The sequence below is a fragment of the Haematobia irritans genome, chromosome 2 (genome assembly GCF_050003625.1).
Source record: "Haematobia irritans isolate KBUSLIRL chromosome 2, ASM5000362v1, whole genome shotgun sequence".
Taxonomy (NCBI): domain Eukaryota; kingdom Metazoa; phylum Arthropoda; class Insecta; order Diptera; family Muscidae; genus Haematobia; species Haematobia irritans.
The window spans coordinates 159,113,323-159,135,817 of NC_134398.1; the positions used below are offsets into that span (position 1 = coordinate 159,113,323).

At 32.5% G+C, this 22,495-nt stretch overlaps 1 protein-coding gene across 4 annotated transcripts in view; it reads left to right on the forward strand.

The window, feature by feature from the left end:
* Fas3 (fasciclin 3) overlaps positions 1-22,153 on the forward strand; it is a 495,918-nt gene extending 473,765 nt beyond the window's left edge. The window contains exons 5-7 of one of the 4 annotated variants that reach the window (XM_075296725.1): positions 2,924-2,954; positions 16,510-16,828; positions 21,319-22,153. In XM_075296725.1, coding sequence (XP_075152840.1) covers positions 2,924-2,954; positions 16,510-16,828; positions 21,319-21,447 — 479 coding nt within the window. In that variant the 3' untranslated portion in view covers positions 21,448-22,153. Of the gene's footprint in view, positions 1-2,923; positions 2,955-4,191; positions 10,261-16,509; positions 16,829-21,318 lie in introns of those variants that run through there. The other 3 variants (XM_075296726.1, XM_075296724.1, XM_075296728.1) reach the window with 3 other exon arrangements.
* The last annotated feature ends 342 nt before the right edge of the window (positions 22,154-22,495 follow it).

Here is a 22,495-nt window from a genome sequence, read left to right on the forward strand (position 1 = left end):
GTCGGTTTATATGAGGCCTACATACAATTATGAAACTATTGGTCCACATTTTTTTTTGTGAATAGTACTAAATTTAGCAAGATCAAAATAAATTTGCTTATGCTGGAAGAACTAACATCGGGGGATCGGTTTATCTGGGGATATATATGTAACTATGGACCAATATGGACCACGTTTGGCATGGTAGTTAGCTAGCATACACTAACACAACGTATCAAATGTCAGACGAGTCGGATGAAATTTGTTCCTCCAAGAGGCTCCGCAAACCAAATCTGGGGATCGGTTTATATGGGAGCTACATACAATTATGAACCGATATGGACCAATTTTTGCGTGGATGTTAGAGACCATATACTTATATAACGTACACAATTTTAACTGAATCGGACGAAGCTTGATCCTCCAAGAGGCTCCGGAGGTCAAATCTGGGGATCGGCTTATATGGCGGCTATATATAATTATGGAACTATATGGATACATTTTTGCATGGTTGTTAGTGGCCATTTACTCACACAACACAGAAAATTTCAACCAAATCGGAAGACATTTGCTCCTCCAAGAGGCTCCGAAAGACAAATCTGGGGATTCACTTATATGGGGGCTATATACAATTATGGGCCGATATGGACCAATTTTTGCGTGGTTGTTAGAGACCATATACTTATATAACGTACAAAATTTTAATCGAATCTGGCGAAATTTGCTACTCCAAGAGGCTCCAGAGTCAAATTTAGGGATCGGTTTATATGGGGGCTGTATATAATTATGGGCCTATATGGACCAATTTTAGCATGAATGTTAGACACCATATACTAACACCACGTACCAAATTTCAACCGGATAGGATGAAATTTACACCTACAAGAGGGTCCGCAAGCAAAATCTGGTGATCGGTTTATATGGGAGCTATATGGCCCATTAGCAATACCATCCGACCTACATCAATAACAACTATTTACTTGTGCCAAGTTTTAAGTCGATAACTTGTTTCGTTTGGAATTTTGCGTTATTTCCACGGACGGACGGACTGATATAGCTAGATCGACTCAGAATTGGGGTCTTAGACCAATATTTCGATGTGTTACAAACGGAATGACAAAGTTAATATACCCCTCCATCCTATGGTAGAGGGTATAAAAATGGAAAACATTTAAATCTCAAACCAATTTTGAGGCAACTTCGCAACAGTGTATTTATGATGTATCGGTCGATAGATATGGACTAGCAGTATAGACAAATTGGAATCATTTTGAAAAGTTTTCTACTTAGCAGTGGCACCTTCGTTCGGTAGGTAGCGAGAATTCAACAGACGGCATAAATTGTTTTATTGGTTCAAATAAAAATGTAATAGATTTTGGTTGATACCCCCAATAAATTGTTATTTAGGAATTTATTTATTTATTTTATTATTGTTTATTTATTTATAATTATTATTTTCATTTACATGAACAAATTTTAGAAGAATTTATATTTTAGGTTCTTCCAATGGGATTTTTCCTTAGATTTGAATCAGATTTTAGTGACCCAATTGGTACAATGAAACAATTGTATGTTTTTGGTGTTTGTTTTTATCTTTATTTTCAAATACAAATTTTTCTGTATTTTCGAGCTCGAAATTTCCAAATGGCGGTTCTTCTTAGCCTATCAATGAAAGAGGATAGTTAGTTTTTCAAAAATATTTTTATTTTTCAATATAATCTCCTGAAACTTCAATACACTTAGTCCAACGCTTTTCTAGCAATTCTATCCCATGATTAAAATAGTTTTCCTCAAGGTCTTCAAAATAGTGGTTTACAACTGTAATTGCATCTTCATTTGAGGAAAAACGCTTGCCAGCAAGGATTTTTTTTAGATTTGGGAACAAGTAAAAGTCACTGGGAGCTAAATTAGGAGAATAAGGTGGGTGGTCAAGCAACTCGTACTTTAATTCGTTGATTTTGGCCATTGTTAAAACACGCTGGTGCATTGTCTTGAAGAAAAATGATTTTTTTGTGTTGTAAGCCAGGACGTTTTTCTCGAATTTGTACATTTAATTGATCCAAAAGGTTGCAATAGCACACTGAATTTATTGTTTTACTCTTTTGCAGATAGTCAATCAATAAAATACATTTGAAGTCAGTCCATTGTTTGGATTGTTCTTTTGTCTCTAGAGTATAGTGGTGGAAAATTAAATGGACTCGATCATTAGCAATTTCACGCACTTTTATTCGTCGATCATTTAATACCATATCATACATTTTGGCTAAAATTTCTGTTGATGTTGCTGTTTTTTGGACGTCCACTACGTGGTTCATCTTCAATGCTTGTACGACCACGTTTAAATTCAGCAATCCGATTTTTTACTGTTGCATATGAAGGAGCACTTTCACCTAACACATTCACCATATCATTATGAATTTCTTTTCCTGATAAACATTTTTTATGTAAATATTTAATGACAGCACGCATTTCTAATTTTTCCATTGTAGAAAAATTGTGGATGCATCTTTTTTGAACATCTGTTTTTATATGAAGGAGTTGCCAGATCGAAACAAAATTTAGCATGTGTTCATAACAGAGATGGAAGTTTCCAAAACACTTAACATGTTTCTGTTTATACTGCGCTTTTTGTGCTAGGCTAAGAAGTTTCCGAACTGCCCTCGTATATTATAATTTTTATAATTGGAAATATTTTTTTTTTAATTCGTTGAAATGTTAATTGGTTATTATATTTTGGTAATATTTGTTTCTGATGGTAAAATTGGGTCACAATAAAGTAATTTCACTACGACTCTATTGTGACCCAGTTTAATATTTTAATTCATTGCATTTGTGAAGTTGTCATACCATTTCTCTTATAATTATATCAATAATAATAAAAATTAAAATCAATTTTAATTTTAGAAAACATATCTAATAATACATATGTTTTTAATTTTCATAGGAAAATCCGTAAAGATGACTACAACTGAAACGTAAGTAATCAATTAATTTAAACGATTTCCAACAATACATTGTTCTCACAAAAATAACACAATTGGTATTCGAATTCATGACAGAATCAGATACATTAAATACTAACAATACATAATAGCTGATAGCTAATCTAAAACTATTACAAACGGTAATATTACATAAACATATTACATTTCATATCACATGGTCTAATAAGAAGTATGTAAAATGCATGTATTTGCTTATCCTAATTACATAAATGTCTATTAGTGGAGTAGTTTATAATTGTTAGATATTGGTATAGTTTCATACGTTCTAGAGCATGTTTATGTTAGTTTTAGTTAATGTGTTTGTTTTTAAGTTAACCATAAAATGCCCATCCTTTGTACTACTTCCGTTTCCTATCAATCCATCACATTAAGCCACAAAACAAACACATACACACACACATATACATATTTGGACGGCAACATTTTTACATAGACACACACACGTGCATCTGCTGAAGAACGCATTCACCAAATCTCACAAATCTCTTCATCATCAGCTCTCATTAATCGAATGTGCTAAAAGAAAAAAAAAACAACAATTACATGAAAGTAAATTAAAAATTCTCAATGAATTTTAGATTAGTTTTATATTGTCTACGTTTCAACAATTTTTTTGTCTACCATTCTATCTTGTCTTGACCTATCAAGTTATAGTCTTGACATAGGCAGAACATGTCCCTTCATAACCACATCATAACTTTTGTTATCTCGAAAATTCAAAATCCCCAGCTTATAAAAAACAAAAAAAAAACTCCAAATTAATCAATCAATTTATTACCACACCTGTTTCACCTAAGCTCTTCTGTATACCAAATCCAATCAATCGCCTAATCATTCCAACAAAAGACCTATCAATCATATTCCCCCAATAGCGGTATGGTTGAACATCACTTTCTCACTAGTTTTGATACAAAATCAAAAAAAAATCAAACAATTTACTAAAATCTATCGCAAAATCCTGTAAAAAGGATTGAATATTTAAAACTCTAGAACTTAGCTAAGCTAAGCCTATTTTCTATCTCTCTTTCCATTGTGCTCCCTCCATAAAATGGGTCAACTTGGTGATGCTTCATGATGTTGATGATGAATGATGTTCAAAAATAACCAACCAACACACACATATAAATACCAAACAAAACAAAACCAACCATTTTTTTGTATTAAACAACAACAACAACTGCAAAATCCTTATACATTTATGCTACAGTGGCAACCCTCAGCAGCATGGTCAAAGTGTTGCCCTTCTAGAAACCCCAAATGGGGTCACTATAATACCCAATAATGGTGCCACATCATCTAATGGTCATGCTGGTGATCATGATATATCCGATGTTCAAAGACGACGCCTTACCTCAGATGCTGAAGATGATTCCTTTGAATATGCCACCGATCGCGAGAGCAGTGTTTATAATCCCACAACCATACCCTTACGTTCGGTTATGGCTTCGGCTGGTGGTCGTAATACCCGCAAATCTGTAGATAATGGTGAAAATTCCACCGAACAGGCTGACCTCTTAGCAAAAGGCAATCAATTGGGAATTCCCGAATCAAGATTCTCCCGTTGGATACCTAAAGATCAAAGGGAAATCTTGGAGAAACAAGCTCGTCTATTGGCAAATCGTGCTCAAACGACAAAAACTCCCGAACCACGTCCCCGAACACCAACACCATCGACGAAAGCTCCTGCTCCAGCACCACCTGTACCAAAACCAACTACAACGACAGAGTCGAAGATATATGTGCCTACGGAAACGGAAATATAAGGCGTTCGGATGTTAAACGAAGACTAAGCGAAAGAATAGATTAAACATTATTGAATTTATTTATAATTTTTATTATTATTTTTTTTTTTTTCTTTTAACGGAAAGATTGTCAGTCGCAGATTTAGTAGATTCAATAATATTTCAAGATTAAATAAGTCCAGTGATATACATAGTACTTGTGTAATATATTCTCTGTGTTAAACATCTTCCCAGGGTAATGAAAACGGCTTGAGGTGTTTTTAGCCTCAGAAACATATACCAAAACTGGTCCAAATTAATATTACTATAATTAGTAATTCAGTGTTAAATTCAGTGTTAAAAAAAATATATTGTCGTGAGGCCAAATATTTCATGCCCTTAAATACGAATTCGAATTTTTCTTAGCATAGAAAACTCTTAGATACCGTGTTTTAAGTGATTCGACTTAAACATGGGTATCCTAAAATGAAAGAAAATTTTGTTTGACTAAGGTCAACTTAGCTTTAATAATTTTGAATTAATGGAATTGTGAAAAAGTGTTTACAAACGGAGAATTTTTCAACACTTTATTTTAAAGACTTTCTACTTGAAACAAAGCATAATTTATACTTGTAGTCGGGTCCGAATTTGGATTTTAAAAGACTCTGATAGCACATGACGAAAACAGCAGAAAAAAGAATAATTTAAATTTTGTTTCCTAGAATCAAGTACATATTTTGGTCATAGTGTGCCTCTTTTTATACCCTCGACCCTAGGATGGGGGGGTATATTAACTTTGTCATTCCGTTTGTAACACAGATATATTGCTCTAAGACCCCATAAAGTATATATATTCTGGGTCGATCCCCAGATTTGAACTCCGGAGCATCTTGGAGGAGCAAAATTCACGCGATCCGGTTGATATTTTGGTGTTAGTATACGATCTTTAACAACGATGCAAAAATGGGTCCATATCCGTCCATAATTATATATAGCCCCCATATAAATTGATCCCCAGATTTGACCTGCGGAACCTCTTGGAGGAACGAAATTCATCCGATTCGGTTGAAATTTGGTACATTGCGCAACTATATGGCTGCTAACAAACATGCCAAAATTGGTCCATATCGGTCTATATTTATTAGAGGTATGCACGTGACACGAAATTGTCGTGACTCACGAAAATTTTCGTGATTCGTGCGTGAGTCGTGAGTCACACTCATGACAACAGCGTGAGTGTATGTGAGCGTGTATAACAAACCAAAATGTCGTGCGTGAGTCACGAAAATAATATCTTCGTGAGTGTGCTTGAGTAACGAATTACACTCACGAAAACATTCCTGCTCACCAACATAAAACGCTTAAGAGTTAAATTCAATTACAATTTTAGTGACACCTGGGATGTTAAGAGTTTAATAACACTCTCGATTTTAATAATGCTCATGTTTTCAGACACTTCGGTAAGGTAAATTAATCATAAAATTATTCGTGAGTCACGATATTTTTCGTGAGTCACGATATTTTTCGTTAGTCACGGTATTTTTCGTGAGTATCAACGTTTTCGTGCGTGAGTGTGCGTGAGTACAAATTTTCTTTTCGTGAGTGTGCGTGAGTGCTTCCAAAAAAATCGTGCGTAATCAGTTCATAATCATGGCTGCCACTCGAGCCAAAAATAATCTACCAAGATTTTATTTCTATAGAAAATTTTGTCAAAATTTTATTTCTATAGAAAATTTTATAAAAAATTTATTTCTATAGAAAATTTTGTCAAAATTTTATTTCTATAGAAAATGTTCGCAAAATTTTATTTTTATAGAAAATTTTGTTAAAAGCTTATTTCTATAGAAAATGTTCGCAAAATTTTATTTCTATAGAAAATTTTGTCAAACTGAATTATATACGTATTTAATCGGCAGTTTTTTTTTTTAATATATACCCCGTATGGAGTAACTTACAATTTAGAAGACAGTGTTAAGAAGTTTCAAGATACCTTGCCATCGGCAAGTGTTACCGCAGCCCAAGTAATTCGATTGTGGACGACAGTCTTTAGTAGAAGTTTCTACGCAATCCATGGTGAAGGGTACTTAAGATTCGGCCTAGCCAAACTTACGGCCGTATATACTTGTTAATTTCTTTCATACTATACAATTTTTTATACAATTTGATCCCAAATACCATTACACTGTAAAAAATGTTTGCCCGGTTGAAATAAGGATACCTTGAAGACGTAGATCTCTTTTGAGTACTTAATTGATTGTAATTTAGTAGTTTTTTCTAAATATTCTTTCCAAATTTCTAAGTTCAGACTCGACTTCAAATAGAAATTATGCTAAATATCTTTCAAGTAAAAACACCCCAGCAAAAAAAGAGTTTCCAAAAAAGTAGTTTGGATCCCCAATCTGTGATCCGGAAGTAGTGCAAACTTGGATCATCTCCAATGAATTTTACATGAGCTTGTCATAGGACGGAAGTACTCCCTTTCTGGATCCTTTTCATTGCTTTAGAAGTTGTGCCCTGGAAGTTAATTTGAATGAAGAAATTTAAAAATCGAAAAAAAAATTTTTTTTCAACCAATTTCACTTTTTTTTTCATCCATATGTTTTATTAACACTGTTATTTTCCTATTATCTAATTTTTACAATTTGAAAAACTTTTTCGCTCCGAGCAGGGGTTGAACCTGGGTTTGCAGGTACCATAACAGAACGCCTTAGCACACTCAGCCACAAACGCCATTGAACATAAAGCGTCGAAAGGTCAATTCAAATGTTTGTGATATGATCGTAATACGACACAAGGAATAACATTCTAATTGCTTCTCAAGATGTTCTTTATTAGTGTGAACGAAAAAATAAGAAACGCAGGTTCAAATCTCACCAGCGGCAATTTTTTATCAAATATTTTTCTAAAAAAAATATTTTTCTATGTTATGTATCGTTTTTATTTTTTATTTCCGGCATATATTTTCGTATAAATATATTTCTTCCATTAAAAATCAACAAAAAATTAAAAATTCTCGTAATGTGCAAAACCTTCTAAAAAGAACTTCCATGGAAACGAAAAAGTCAAACGGCACAGGTTCAAATTCCAGCGGGGATGAAATTTATTTTTTTTTTTTAAATTTTTTTTTATGAATCTTCTATTTTTTTTATTTTTTTATTAGTTTTCTATTTTTTGTAAACTTTAATTGTCCAAAATTTGCACTTAAAATAGGCTGATTGCGTTTTTTCTAACACTTGTCCACAAGGACTGCATTGGAAGTAGAAAAAAAATCATTGGGGGATCCCACGATGCGCTTTAGAAGAAATGTTTGTGGACTTGTCCAAAAGGACTGCATCGGAAGTTGAAAAAACTCGATGGAGGATTCTAGGATGGGCTTTAAAAGAAATGTTTGTGAAACAACTTCCAATTTTTTTTTGCTGGGACGTCTTTAAATTAATGATATGAAACACATCTGCTATTGTTGTAGAAAAGATATAAAATGTCAACAGTTTCATTAATTTTGAAAAAATTTCAGAATTATTAAAGCCAAGTTGACCTTAGTCAAACACAATTTTCTTTCATGTTGTGATATGCATTTTTAAAATTTTTAATGCGAGAGAAACTTTTCATAAATTCTCAACAGTAACCAAAGTTTGCGCTGTGTCACTTTAGTGGCAAATTTAGCACTTTTTCAAATAGTGATACTTATGGGTCTCCTTTTTGTGATGCTATGATACTTTTTATTTACATTAATGAATAATAAATCCCATTAAGATTACAGAAATATTCGTTGTCTTAACAAATAATCGAGTTTTCGAGTCGAATATTTGTGAGCAATTTTCCCTTTTTTCCATAATGTTTTCAATGGTCACGTTTACCTCCTAAAAGTATGCAAAACAAATATTATATAATGGGAGCCACCGTGATGCAATGGTTAGGATGAACGCCTTGCATCGTCGTCGTGGGTTAGATTCTTTCTTCGACCGAACACCAAAGAGTTTTTCAGCGGTGGATTAACCCACCTCAGTAATGCTGGTGACATTTCTGAATGTTTCAAAGCTTCTCTAAGTGGTGTCAGTGCAATTTGGAACGCCGTTCGGATTTGGCTATAAAAAGTTGGTCCATTGTCAGTGAGCTTAGCATGGAATCGGGCAGCACTCAGTGATAAGCGAGAAGTTTACCACTGTGGTATCACAATGGACTGAATAGTCTAAGTGAGCTGCCACCTAACCTAACCTAACTATTCTATAATTGATAAACCGTGTTTATCTCCACAATATTGAATTTCAAGAAGTGATGTTTTATTGAAATGACAATAAAATTATTGTTAGGCTAGTCAGGACATAAATTTAAAAAAATCAATATAATAACCCATATAAAATCCTTTAATTGTTACTTTTTGTATATGAAAAATTGTGCATTTTTTATAATGAGTATGACACGCTCTATGAAAAGTGACACTTTTTGAAACAAATGATTTCACAAACAAAAACTATTATTTCTATACATGTTCTTTATAAGAATGTATGCCACTTTTTAGCAATGATTGTGCCACTTTTTTTTGCGCGTGACACTTTTTGTGCCACTTTTTAGAAATTCCCAACCGTAACACTGGCTCAAAATCTACAATTCCAATGATTAGGAATCTAAATATAAAAACGTATCTGCGATCCTCGAAAATTATTCAATTTGGAAATAATAAAATTATTAACTTACAAATATTACAATTATATTGAAAGCACGAAATAGTTTCGTAGAAAGTACGAACAATTTCATACAAAATCCGAAAAAATTTCATCAAGTTATTTATGAAGAGTTTGAAAGAAAAAATACCGTTAATGTAACACAATGTTTTACTTTTAAATATAAAATTATTTGGAATCAATTGTATAGTCAGAGCTGGAATGAGATGTTTTATACTCTACCAACTGTATGATCTCTACAATAGAGCTGGAGTATATTAATTTATGTTCTTAGAATTTTAAAATAATGGTCTGCGATCCAATAAATTAAATGAATTCTTAGTAGCATTAAAATCCAGGGTGGATGTATTAATACCAGTCGTTGATTTCACCTTAGTATTCAACCACAACTTTTTTATTCTCATCACAACCCTTGCAACGTATTTCATTGAATTGAAGACTAAAATATAACTGGCAATCTTTCCCATTTTTTTTTAAGTTTTAAAATAAATGCACACAAAACAGGCGTCGTGAAGACTGCTAGTTACTTCACAACTATTAATAATGCTAAACGAAAACTCCATGACGCCAAAAAAAAAAAAACAAAACACGCTTTTGCAAAAACTAAACAATTAGAGAAAACAAACTTCTTAGAATTTGAATGGTATTTCCGAATTATAATGAATACAACTTCATAAAGAATAGTAACAATATTAGAACATTAATCGTTTTATAGTCTTCCAAAGTAGTTAAGTTTGTCCTATATATTTGTTGCTCAGGTTATTATATAAAAATAAAATCCTAACTATCTTGGGAATGCCATTCGATTGCATTTGTTTTCAATAAAAAATAAATTATTAATCGATTTTTTAAGTGCCTTATCTAAAAGAAAAATTACAAAAAAAAACTAAATAAATGTATAAAACTATTAAAAACATTTTTAACATGGACAATTTAATCGTGTAATGACATATCAGACAAAAGCCTAATTAATTACAACTCATTTTGCTCTTTACCAATTACACTTAACACTTTATGGTTAATGCAGATTATTGTCAAAGAGTTTTGTGAATGTTTTTTATGCCTCAACTGAAATCAATGCAAATAATGACAGCAATTTTTGAAACACATAAAAACCCCAAAATAATATTTAATATTTATAAACGTTTTTTCTTAAATTCTTTGTATAGATAGTACATAGTGGTAATTAAAGTTGACATTGTTTTTTTACTTCTATTAGATGTTGTGAATGTATTTCTTTTTTACTTATTTCCTTATTATATTTAATTTTCATTGTAATTATTATTATACTTTTTTCATCATACTGATAATATTAGTGTTGGCTAATTTTTTTTCTCCGTAAAACATTCAATGCCATTAATCACATTCCAGTCTATTGTATTATTTGTATATGCAATTGTGTGTTTTTAATAGAATGTTTAATTTAATATTAATTTATTATTCATAATATTCATTTATCTGTAAATTCTATTAATTTATAATTCAAAATGCATATTGTTTTTTTTATATATATTTTAGTCTTACAATTAATATATTTTTGTACTAATACATTCGATATGTTCGTACTGATAATTAAATGCTTAAGGAAAATTCTTATTTTTATGTTTCATTTTCTATGACATAGTAATAAAAATCATTGTAAATAAAATGCTATGCAAATACAAGAATTCTACAATGGTGAATATGTGTTTATGGTTTAGGTGAATTTATTTCATTAGTAGGTTTACAGAAAATATGATATATTGATTATGTAGAATATAGGAAAAGTCATTCCAAACTATGGCAATTTTATGTTCCACAAACGTTCAAAATAAAATAAAACCAGCACCGCTATTTTGAAAATGGGGACGTCAATATGGAAATCTGCACCAGAACATTCGAAATTTACCTGTGTTCACTAACTTATTCATTTTCATGACAAAATATTAAGCTGACGCATTTAATTGCCAAGACGATTCTAATCATATCCAGAGTTTGTTAGTTGACGAACTCTGACGAACTATTTTTATACCCTCCACCATACGATGGAGGGTATATTAACTTTGTCATTCCGCTTACCTTTACACAAAATGCAGCACACTCACACAAGAGGTGTTTAATTGATTCCTTTTCCTCCACATCATGACAGCTTATACAATAGTCATTATACTTCGCGCCAATAGTTTTTGTAAAATCGCCTATCAGACAGCGACCCGTTATAGCAGATATCAGGAGTGATATCTGACATCTCGAGAACACTAGCATATCTAGAGTGCGGTTTAAGTTTAAATGGGCCTTGCAATTCTCCCATCGAACATTTGCCATTATAACAGCCTTCTCACGCAGTAAGAGATTGCAGGTAGCCAGAGGCATGCCAACAGATTCTAGTTCCCCTGGAATATGTAAGGTAGTCCCTAGCATTGCTAACTCATCCGCTTCGCAGTTCCCCGTTATGTTCTTATGATCAGGCACCCACATTAGGCGAATATTGTGCTGCTTAGTCATCTCGTTGAGAGATTTGCGGCAGTCGATGGCTTTTCGCTGTAGGGATATTTGTTTGTTTTTGTCTAGATAATGGCCCTATATGTTAGTGGAAAATTTTCATCCCCAAAACTTCCCAACTTAACCTTCAAATGCCCAAGCCCGCCTTTAGGCGGCCTTCATTTAATAAGGAAGTTTTTAGTAAAACACACCTTAAGACAACGAAAATGGGCAAAATAAAAAGAAAACTTATTTGAAACTATTCAAGAGGCTTTGCAGCATATGCTGAATTTTATCGTACAAAATTTTCTTGCTTAGTTCTCTTGCTTTTGTGTCGTTAATATTGAAAATTTAATCAGCTGGCAAAAAAATTTGGGCATTAGAGGGTTAAATTAAAATACCCAATACATTTGTGAAATTTTTTTTATGAAAAATAAATAAAAAATATATTGATTTACCTTTTGATAAATTAAAACGTAGAGCAACTGAACATTTCAATGTATTTCCATTGAAATGAATAGTAAATTCCTAGAACCCAATCTCACATACTTTCTACTCTCAAAATTCTGAAATAATTTGCAAAAGGTTGAAAGTCTTCATCATACCAGTTTGGTATATTTATGGGATATAATGTCAGCATACGCACAGGGAAGCCGACAAAATTTAGAGCCTAATCCTTCTCGAAATTTGTTCACAATAATAGAATAATGTCTTAGTCATGCATAGTAAAGTGTAAATTTGCGACTGGGCTTCTGCGTCTACTTCTAAACGACAATGCTCTATTTTAATATACGGGGACATACTTCAATACAAAAGATTTCAAAAAATCTCCACAAAAATTTTTCAAATCCCTAGATATTCTCCATCGAATCTCCAAACATTGGGCTTCTGCGTCCATTTCTAATCGAGAATGCTCCATTTATAATATTCGGCGACCTATTTCTATAAGAAAAGTTTCAAAAAATCTCCTTAACATTTTTTCAAATTCCTAGATAATCCCAATAGAATCCCCTAATCAATTATTTCATCCCCATTCACGAAAGACAATTCTCGATTGGGGTGCGATGCCCAATATTGACAACACTAGATGGGACCCCCTCGAACTTTTTCGAAGTATGCTTCGTTTGTTCCTTCTTCACGTGTATGGATCGGTGTTTTGTCCTTTGTCACAAAAAATTTAGAAACTGTTTTAAATTGAACTTCTGCATTACAAAAAACTACACGGCAGTGGTCTTATATCTAGCACAAAATTTCCAAAATCGGAATGCTTTAAGGAATCAGTTAAATTTTGTAGTATCCATTTCGCATCCACAATCGATTCTTGTTATAAAGATATGTGACTTCCAGAATGAATTATTTTATCCTCAAATTTTAGGTTAGGTTAGGTGGCAGCCCTATCAGGCTCACTTAGACTATTGAGTCCATTGGGATACCACATTGGTGAACTTCTCTCTTATCACTGAGTGCTGCCTGATTCCATGTAAAGCTCAATGACAAGACGAGAAACCTCAGAAATGACACCAGCATTACTGAGGTGGGATAATCCACCGCTGAAAAACTTTTTGGTGTTCGGTCGAAGCAGGAATCGAACCCACGACCTTGTGTATGCATGGCGGGCACGCCCCCCATATAAACCGATCCCCCGATTTGGCTTGCCGAGCCTCTAAGAGAAGCAAATTTCATCCGATCCGGTTGAAATTTGGTACATGGTGTTGGCATATGGTCTCTAACAACCATGCAAAAATTGGTCCACATCGGTCCATAATTATATATAGCCCCCATATAAACCGATCCCCAGATTTGACCTCCGGAGCCCCTTGGAAGAGCAAAATTCATCCGATTCGGTTGAAATTTGGAACGTGGTGTTAATATATGACCTCAAACACCCATGAAAAAATTGGTCGAAATCGGTCCATAATTATATATAACCCCCATATAAACCGATCCCCAGATTTGACCTCCGGAGCCCCTTGGAAGAGCAAAATTCATCCGATTCGGTTGAAATTTGGAACGTGATGTTAGTATATGATATTTAACAACCATGCCAAAAGTGGTCCATATCAGTCTATAATCATATATAGCCCCCATATAAACCGATCCCGAGATTTGATTTTGGAGCCACTTGGAGGAGCAAATTTCATCCGAGTCAGTTGAAATTTGGTACATTGTGCTAGTATATGGCCATGCCTAACTAGGTCCATATCGGTCTATAGTTATATATAGCCCTCAGATAAATAGATCCACATTCACACGAAAATTGGTTCATATCAAGTTCATAATTGTATATAGCCCACATATGAGCGACCCCCATATTTCAATTCTGGCTCTCTACGTACCGTGCAAAAGTCCATGTCGATTCGTAATTATTTTTAGACTTATCTATACATACCTTTTTTGTCTAATATATACCACGTATGGACTAACTCACAATTTTGAAAACGATGTTAAGAAGTTTTAAGATACCACAACCCAATTAATTCGATTGTGGTACTACGGTTGTCACAATTGGTAGAATTCTAACCAAAATGGTAGATTTTTTACTGTTTGGTAGATTGGTAGAAATCTTAATGTTTTGGTAGATTTTGCAAATTATTCAATTCCAACTAAGAGGTACTTCACAAATTTTCTATAGAAATAAAATTTTAACAAATTTTTCTATAGAAATAAAATTTTAACAAAATTTCCTTTAAAAATAACATTCTGACAAAATTTCCTATAAAAATAACATTCTGACAAAATTTCCTATAAAAATAAAATTTTGGGACAATTTTATATAGAAATAAAATTTTGACAAAATAGAATTTTGCAAAATAAAATTTTTGTTGGGTTTTTGGTAAAATTTTTTCCAAATTTTACTAGATTATTTTGGGCTTGAGTGGTAACAGTGACTACTCCCACTTCCGCATCTACAATCGATTCTTATAAAGGGATGAAACTTCCAGAATGAAACAATTTATTCTCTCAAAAACAAGTAGTTCCAATGATTACATTCCAAAATTGAAAAGATTATCGCAATCCACAATAGATCATACTCCGCTCTATTCTTTTTTGCTATCATTGAAACTCTATAAAGTAGAGTTTACTCCAAGGAAAAAATATAAGAAACACAATGCTGTAAATTTGTTGGAATTTGTTATATTCAGATAATCTTCTAAGGGAAGAAGTAATTTTTTGCTGGCTAGTTGTGCTTTCTAACCGGAGTAAATAAAAGCGCCTCCCATCATAATTCCCACAATTTTAGCCTAGGTTAGGTTAGGTTAGGTGACAGCCCGATGTATCAGGCTCACTTAGACTATTCAGTCCATTGTGATACCACATTGGTGAACTTCTCTCTTGTCACTGAGTGCTGCCGGATTCCATGTTAAGCTCAATGACAAGGGACCTCCTTTTTATAGCCGAGTCCGAACGGCGTTCCACATTGCAGTGAAACCACTTAGAGAAGTTTTGAAACCCTCAGAAATGTCACCAGTATTACTGAGGTGGGATAATCTACCGATGAAAAACTTTTTGGTGTTCGGTCGAAGCAGGAATCGAACCCACGACCTTGTGTATGCAAGGCGGGCATGCTAACCATTGCACCACGGTAATTTTAGCCTAAGCTATTAAAATCATCGAAAAATTAGTTTATATCGGTTAAAATTATTATATATTGGCGGTTCCCATGTGTGTGTGTCGATAGAATGCATTCTTCAGAAGCCACATAAAAATGTTGTAATATCGGTCCATACACAGAAAAAAATATCAGCAATATTGGTTCGGTTAACATTTTAATTGTATTTGAAATTTATTTTAATTGTTTAGGTTTAGGTGGCAGCCCGATGTATCAGGCTCACTTAGACTCTTCTGTCCATTGTGATACCACATTGGTGATCTTCTCTCCTATTACTGAGTGGTACCCGATGTTAAGCTCAATGACAAGGGACCTCCTTTTTATAGCCGACTCCGAACGGCGTTCCACAATGCAGTGAATCCACTTAGAGAAACTTTGAAAGCCTCAGAAATGTCACCAGCATTACTGAGGTGGGATAATCCAACGCTGAAAAATTTTTTGGTGTTCGGTTGAAGTCGGCGGGCATGGTAACCATTGTTACTTAATAATTAATAAATAAATAAAAAATTTATTGGAAATTTGATTCAAGACATTTCAATTAAAAATTAATAGGATCAATTAATTTTGGTGTAGTATAGTTTTGTATGCAATTCTTGGTGGAGGAAAGATAAGATTTATTCCGGCCGTATTATATGAATTATTTTATTTGGAGAATTGTGGAAAATGTTCACTCACAAAATTAACAAAATTTTATTTATCATAATTTTTCTTAAATTTTTTTATATCATAATTTTGTAAAAAAAAGTGCAGCTTTATATTAACAAACTGAGAGAATCTAACCCACACTATTTAGCTACTATGAAGCACTTCTATCATCAACCTAATATTCTAATAAATTCCCTTCCTCCTCGATTTTGATAACAACGTCATCGATATCTCACATCATTGTCATTATATTGAACACCATGACATTACACGTTTTGATCTTAACCAAAAACCTACTCCCCCTCCGCCGGAAATCAAAACAAACAACAACGAAAACATAAACTTCGAAAAAAAAACAAATGTGTCGAATTCTTCATAATATCCTGGAATATTGAACCACAAAACAGCAGTGACACAGAAAGTGCCGATGTGAAAGCCACCTCCACAGCAACAGCAACCACAGCCGCAGCATCGGAAGTTAATGCAAATGGCCAAATGAATGCGGATGGTTGTAACAACAAAAAATCTAAACGATTGCCCTCATTCTCGGCCATATTCAAGCGTATGAATGAACGAGATGCATCTAGCAAACGGAAGAACATCGAACCGGATACCAGTAATAATGGCAACGAAGTTGGCACCACACCTACAACAGCTGCGGGAGCCAGCACTAATGAACAATTGTCCACTGATGGTGTCACTGATGGCAATGACAATCAACCAAAGGTATTGTAGTTATTATGATTTCGTTTTTATTTCTTTCTATTTTTTTACATAATATTATTTCTTTTGTCCATTTTTTTCTAGTTTAAGTTCATTTACCCCTATTTGAAAGATGTTTAATTTTTATTATTTCAATTCAAATGGAGGGACATTAGCTATTATGGGTAACATAACATAGGGGATTTTTTAAATGGATCAGGGATCCAGAGTAAACAATATCAGTTTTTTATTAAATTTTTAATCTTCTATTTAATTTTCTTCGCATCTTATTCCTATTAATTATCTGTCTGTAAACTTGTTCTTTTACTAAATATTTATGTGAGATATGAAAACTCATCACGCTCTTCTGTTCGGTATTCCTTTAAAGCATGCATTTAGATTTGCTTTTCTTTTAGAGAATGACATTAAAAATTCTTCTAGTCCTTTGATTATTTTTCAAAAATTTTGTTTTCATTGATTTCACTTTAATGGGATATTTCTCTATTTTTTTCTCTCTGTTACAAATACGTTAAAAATGCATGAATTTCATATTTTAATACGTAAAGGTAATAATATGGCAAACATCTTCACCCGAATGGACATTCAAATAAAAATCATCAAACATTATAAAGGTATTAACGAAACCCTCCCCCCCATCTACAGTATTTACTCAAGTGTCCTCGAAAAAAAAATAATTACAATCGGTTTTATAAGTCCCTACAAAATATTCTAGCATTTCAACACATTAGCTTGAATTTGAATCGGAAATGGAGTATTAAAAATGGAATATTAAAATCCAACGCCCGGCACTAATTTCAGATGAAGGATGAGGTCATCATAACCATGGGAACCCTATTTTGCAGGCATCGAGATATCTCTCTTCTTTTAGCCATTTTAATATTTTTATACCATCCACCATAGGACTTTGTCATTCTGTTTGTAACACATCGAAATATTGGTCACAGAACCTATAAAGTATATATTTTCTGGATCGTGGTAAAATTTGGGAGCCACCGTGGTGCAATGGTTAGCATGCCCACCTTGCATACACGAGGTCGTGGGTTCGATTCCTGCTTCGACCAAACACCAAAAAGCGGTGGATTATCCCAGCTCAGTAATGCTGGTGACATTTCTGAGGGTTTCAAAACTTCTCTAAGTGGTTTCACTGCAATGTGGAACGCCATTCGGACTCGGCTATAAAAAGGAGGTCCCTTGTCATTGAGCTTAGCATGGAATCGGGCAGCACTCAGTGATAAGAGAGAAGTTCACCAATGTGGTATCACAATGGACTGAATAGTCTAAGTGAGCCTGATACATCGGGCGGCCACCTAACCTAACCTAACCTAAAATTTTGAGTCGAGCTAGCGATGTCCGTCCGTCCGAGTATGTGTTGAAATCACGCTAACTTCCAATGGAAACACGCTATCGACCTGAAACTTGGAACATGTAGTTTTAATCTATGTAGATCGGGCGGTATTGCAAATGGGCCATATCGGACCTCTTTTAGGTGTAGCCCTCATATAAACCGACCATCCGATTTGGTTTTCGGAGGCTTTTGGAAGAGCAAATTTCATCAGAATCGGTTGAAATTTCATACATGGTGCTAATCTTCGACCTATAACAAGCGTAACAAAAGATGGTTCCCATCGGACCCATATAAACCGATCCCCAGATTGAGCTTGCGGATGCTTTTGGATAAACAAATGTCATCAGAACCGTTTGAAATTTGGTACGAGTTGTTAGTATATGGCCTTTAACAAACGTGCAAATATTGGTCCATATCAGTCCATATTTATATATATAGCCCCAATAAAAACCGATCCCTTCTAAAACGTTCAAGGCCAAAGTTGCGTTCGTATATACTTGTTATATTTTATACTTCTATTTTACAGAGTGGCTGATATCTAATGCCACAAAATAAAGTTATATTTTTTTTAATTTTTGTTTGAAACCGCCAACATAGTATGAGAGATATATGAACTTTGTCATTACGTTTGTAACACATAGAACTGTTGGTTCAAACCCAATAAATTCTGTGTCGTGGTGATATTCTGAGTAGACTTAGCGATATCCGTCTGTCTGTTTGTTGAAATCACATAAACTTCTGACAGGAACAAGCTATCGACTTGAAACTTGGCACAAATAGTAAATGTTTGATGTAGGTCGGATGGCATTGCAAATGGGTCATATCGGACTACATATAGGTATAGACCTATGTAAACCGACCCGCAGATTTAACTTCCGAAGCCTCTTCAAATTGCATCCCATCCTCTTGAGTTTTGGTACATGATGTCAGAATTACTTTCTAACAACAGGGCAGTCACCATGGTGGAATGTTTAGCATACCCGCCTTGTATATATCGAAATATTCGTCTTTGATCCCGTAAAGTATATATAATCTTGGTCGTGGTAAAATTCTGAGTTGATCTAGTGTCTGTTAAAATCACACCAACTTTCAAAATAAACATCAGAAGTTAGTGTGAAACTTGACACAAGTAGCGGATCTTGATGTAGGTCGGATTGTATTGCAAATTGGTCATATCGACCCACATTTGGGTGTAGCCCCTATATACCGATCCTGTAGCCTCTTGAATTGACCGAACTTTTTAGGATCAGTTATTATTATTTTTTTTTTTTAATTCATTACCTTTGGCAAGAATTTTGACTTCAAATGGTCGGCAAATCCATCATACATTGCACAAAAGTGTCTCTGCGGAATTTGGCGCCGTGTCGAGATCAGGGCTGTGGAGTCGGAGCCGGAGTCGTAGAAATTTTGCTCGACTCCGATAAAGATACTCTTGATAAAGATACAATTTTAAGGCAATACAGCAGTAGAAACTAATGTTCTGAATTTTTGGCAGGCATGTCGAGTTCGAAGATGGTTCATAAGTTTTGTGATATAGCACCTACATATAAATCCATCTTCCGATTTGTTTTAAGAAATTTTTCCCAGTCTAAAATTTTCATTTGTCAGAAATTTTGAATTTAGATAATTTTGAGGTCCATAAATAAATACGGAAATTTCCCGTCGGCCCAGATTTTGTGTATGGAGATAATTACTTGAGAAATATCCATATACACTCGATGTCCTTGGAAGCTGTAATTTTAAATTAAACCACTGCCAACGTGCCATCTGAGCCGGTCTTTTGGGAGAAAGTTTGTTTATCGAAAGTTGCACTCGAAATTCTTTACATTAAATTAATGGTCTCTAATGACCATAACTGATAGACCATTTATAAATCGATGTTTCACCATTTTACTTCTATAGAAACAAGACAGTTACGAAAACTGTCCAGCTATTCCTGTCATAATAGATGGTTGTCAAAAATAAATTTTTGACAAAAATAAAATCTTCACAAAATTTTGAATAACTATAAAATTCTGCCAAAATTTTCTATAGAAATAAAATTTTGACAAAATTTTCTATAAAAATACATCGTTGAGAAAATTTTCTATAGAAATAAAATTTTTAAAAAAATTTTCTATAAAAATAAAATTTTGAGAAAATTGTCTATAGAAATAACATTTTTAATAAAATTTTGAGAAAATTGTCTATAGAAATAAAATTTTTAATAAAATTGTCTATAAAAATAAAATGTTGACAAAATTTTGTATAGACATAAAATTCTGGCAAAATTTTCTATAGAAATGAAATTTTGACAAAATTGTCTATAGAAATGAAATTTTTACAAAATTTTCTATAGAAATGAAATTTTGACAAAATTTTCTATAGAAATAAAATTTTGACAAAATTTTCTATAGAAATAAAATTTTGACAAAATTTTCTATAGAAATAAAATTTTGACAAAATTTTCTATAGAAATAAAATTTTTACAAAATTTTCTATAGAAATAAAATTTTGACAAAACTTTCTACAGAAATAACATTTTGGTAAAATCTTCTACAGAAATAAAATTTTGACAAAACTTTCTATAGAAATAAAATTTTGACAAAATTTTCTATAGAAATAAAATTTTAACAAAATTTTCTATAGAAATAAAATTTTGACAAAATTTTCTATAGAAATAAAATTTTTATAAAATTACCTATAGAAATAAAATATTGACAAAATATTCTAAAGAAATAAAATTTTGAAAAAATTTTGTATAGACATAAAAATCTCACAAAATTTTCTTTAGATATAAAATTTTGACAAAATTTTCTACAGAAATAAAATTTTGACAAAATTTTCTATATTCTATTTCAATTTTTTCACCACATCTGATAAATTTACCAAGAAGACGCATTTCTCTTAGTGCCGTGGTTTTAGACTTTTCTTACCTGTAGCATTTTAACATTCTAAAACAAAAGCCATCTACAGTACATCCATCTCCTTAATTTCTATGTTCCAGCTAATGTGTCATCTCTGATCTTCTACAAATAATAAATGATATCATAGAACTCCAATATGTGAAAGTAGTTTTATATAAGTCGCAGAAAAATACCCAAACTTTTTGAAATTCTTAATACATCCTTCATTGTTTTGTTTGTTCTTCTTTCTTTTATCGTGACAGGAAGATAAACAACTCGTCTATGCAGAACTTGTATTAAAACCCGCTGAAAATAATGAACCACTGCCGCCACCAAAAACTTCAACTGAATATGCGGAAATTGTCTATGTGAAAAAGGACGATAAAAAGTAAACCAACCAAGCAACCATCAAACCCAATGAAAAGAAACAAAACAAAAAATACAGAAAATCTCAAACAAAACTCAACTTAAAGTGGCATTCAATTTCAATCCATTACGACATAGTAAAATCCAGAATAAAAAATTTAAGTGTTAATTAAGAGATAACAAAAACATTTATATATACAAAGAAACAAAAAAATTAAAAAAAAGAGTTTTCTAAAAACTTAATGTAAACTAAACTAAATTGTATTCACATGAAACCTTTTTTTACTGTTTTGTTATTCCACTTCAACTTCAGAGATGGTGTGAAAGTATAACAATTCTCTTAAATATTTGAATAAATTTAATATTTATGCATTATTTTTAAATGTATTCCAAATGGATAAAAACAAAATGATAACGACCCACAAGTAACAAAAAAAAAAAAAAACAAAAAGCACAACAATATAAATTAAGTGGAACAAAGAATAAAAAGTAAATTGTCTATTATCATCACATAATAATACAATTAATATTAAGAATAATAATAAACTATTTATGTTTTTTTTTTTAATAAAATCCGGAGCAAAATCATTTATATACCATGGAAATAAAAATACATACAAAAAATTAATACAAATAGCGTGGCAAAAAGTTGTTTAGTATTCCACATATAGTAATGAACAAAATTGAATTAGTTTGACATTTTTCTTTGTCCAAATTTCATTTCAAAATTTTATCAAAATTTAATTTCTATACAAAATTTTCTCAAACTTTCATTTCTATAGAAGATTTTATTAAAATGACATTTTTATAGGAAATTTTCTCAAACTTTCATTTCTGAAAATGTAATTTCTATAGGAAATTTTGTCAAAATATAATTTCTATACGAAATTTTGTCAAAATTTCATTTCTATACAAAATTTTGTCAAAATTTCATTTCTATACAAATTTTTTTCAAAATTTCATTTCTATACAAAATTTTCTCAAAATTTCATTTCTATACGAAATTTTGTCAAAATTTGTCTTTACGAAATTTTGTCAAAATTTAATTTCTATGCGAAATTTTGTCACAATTTC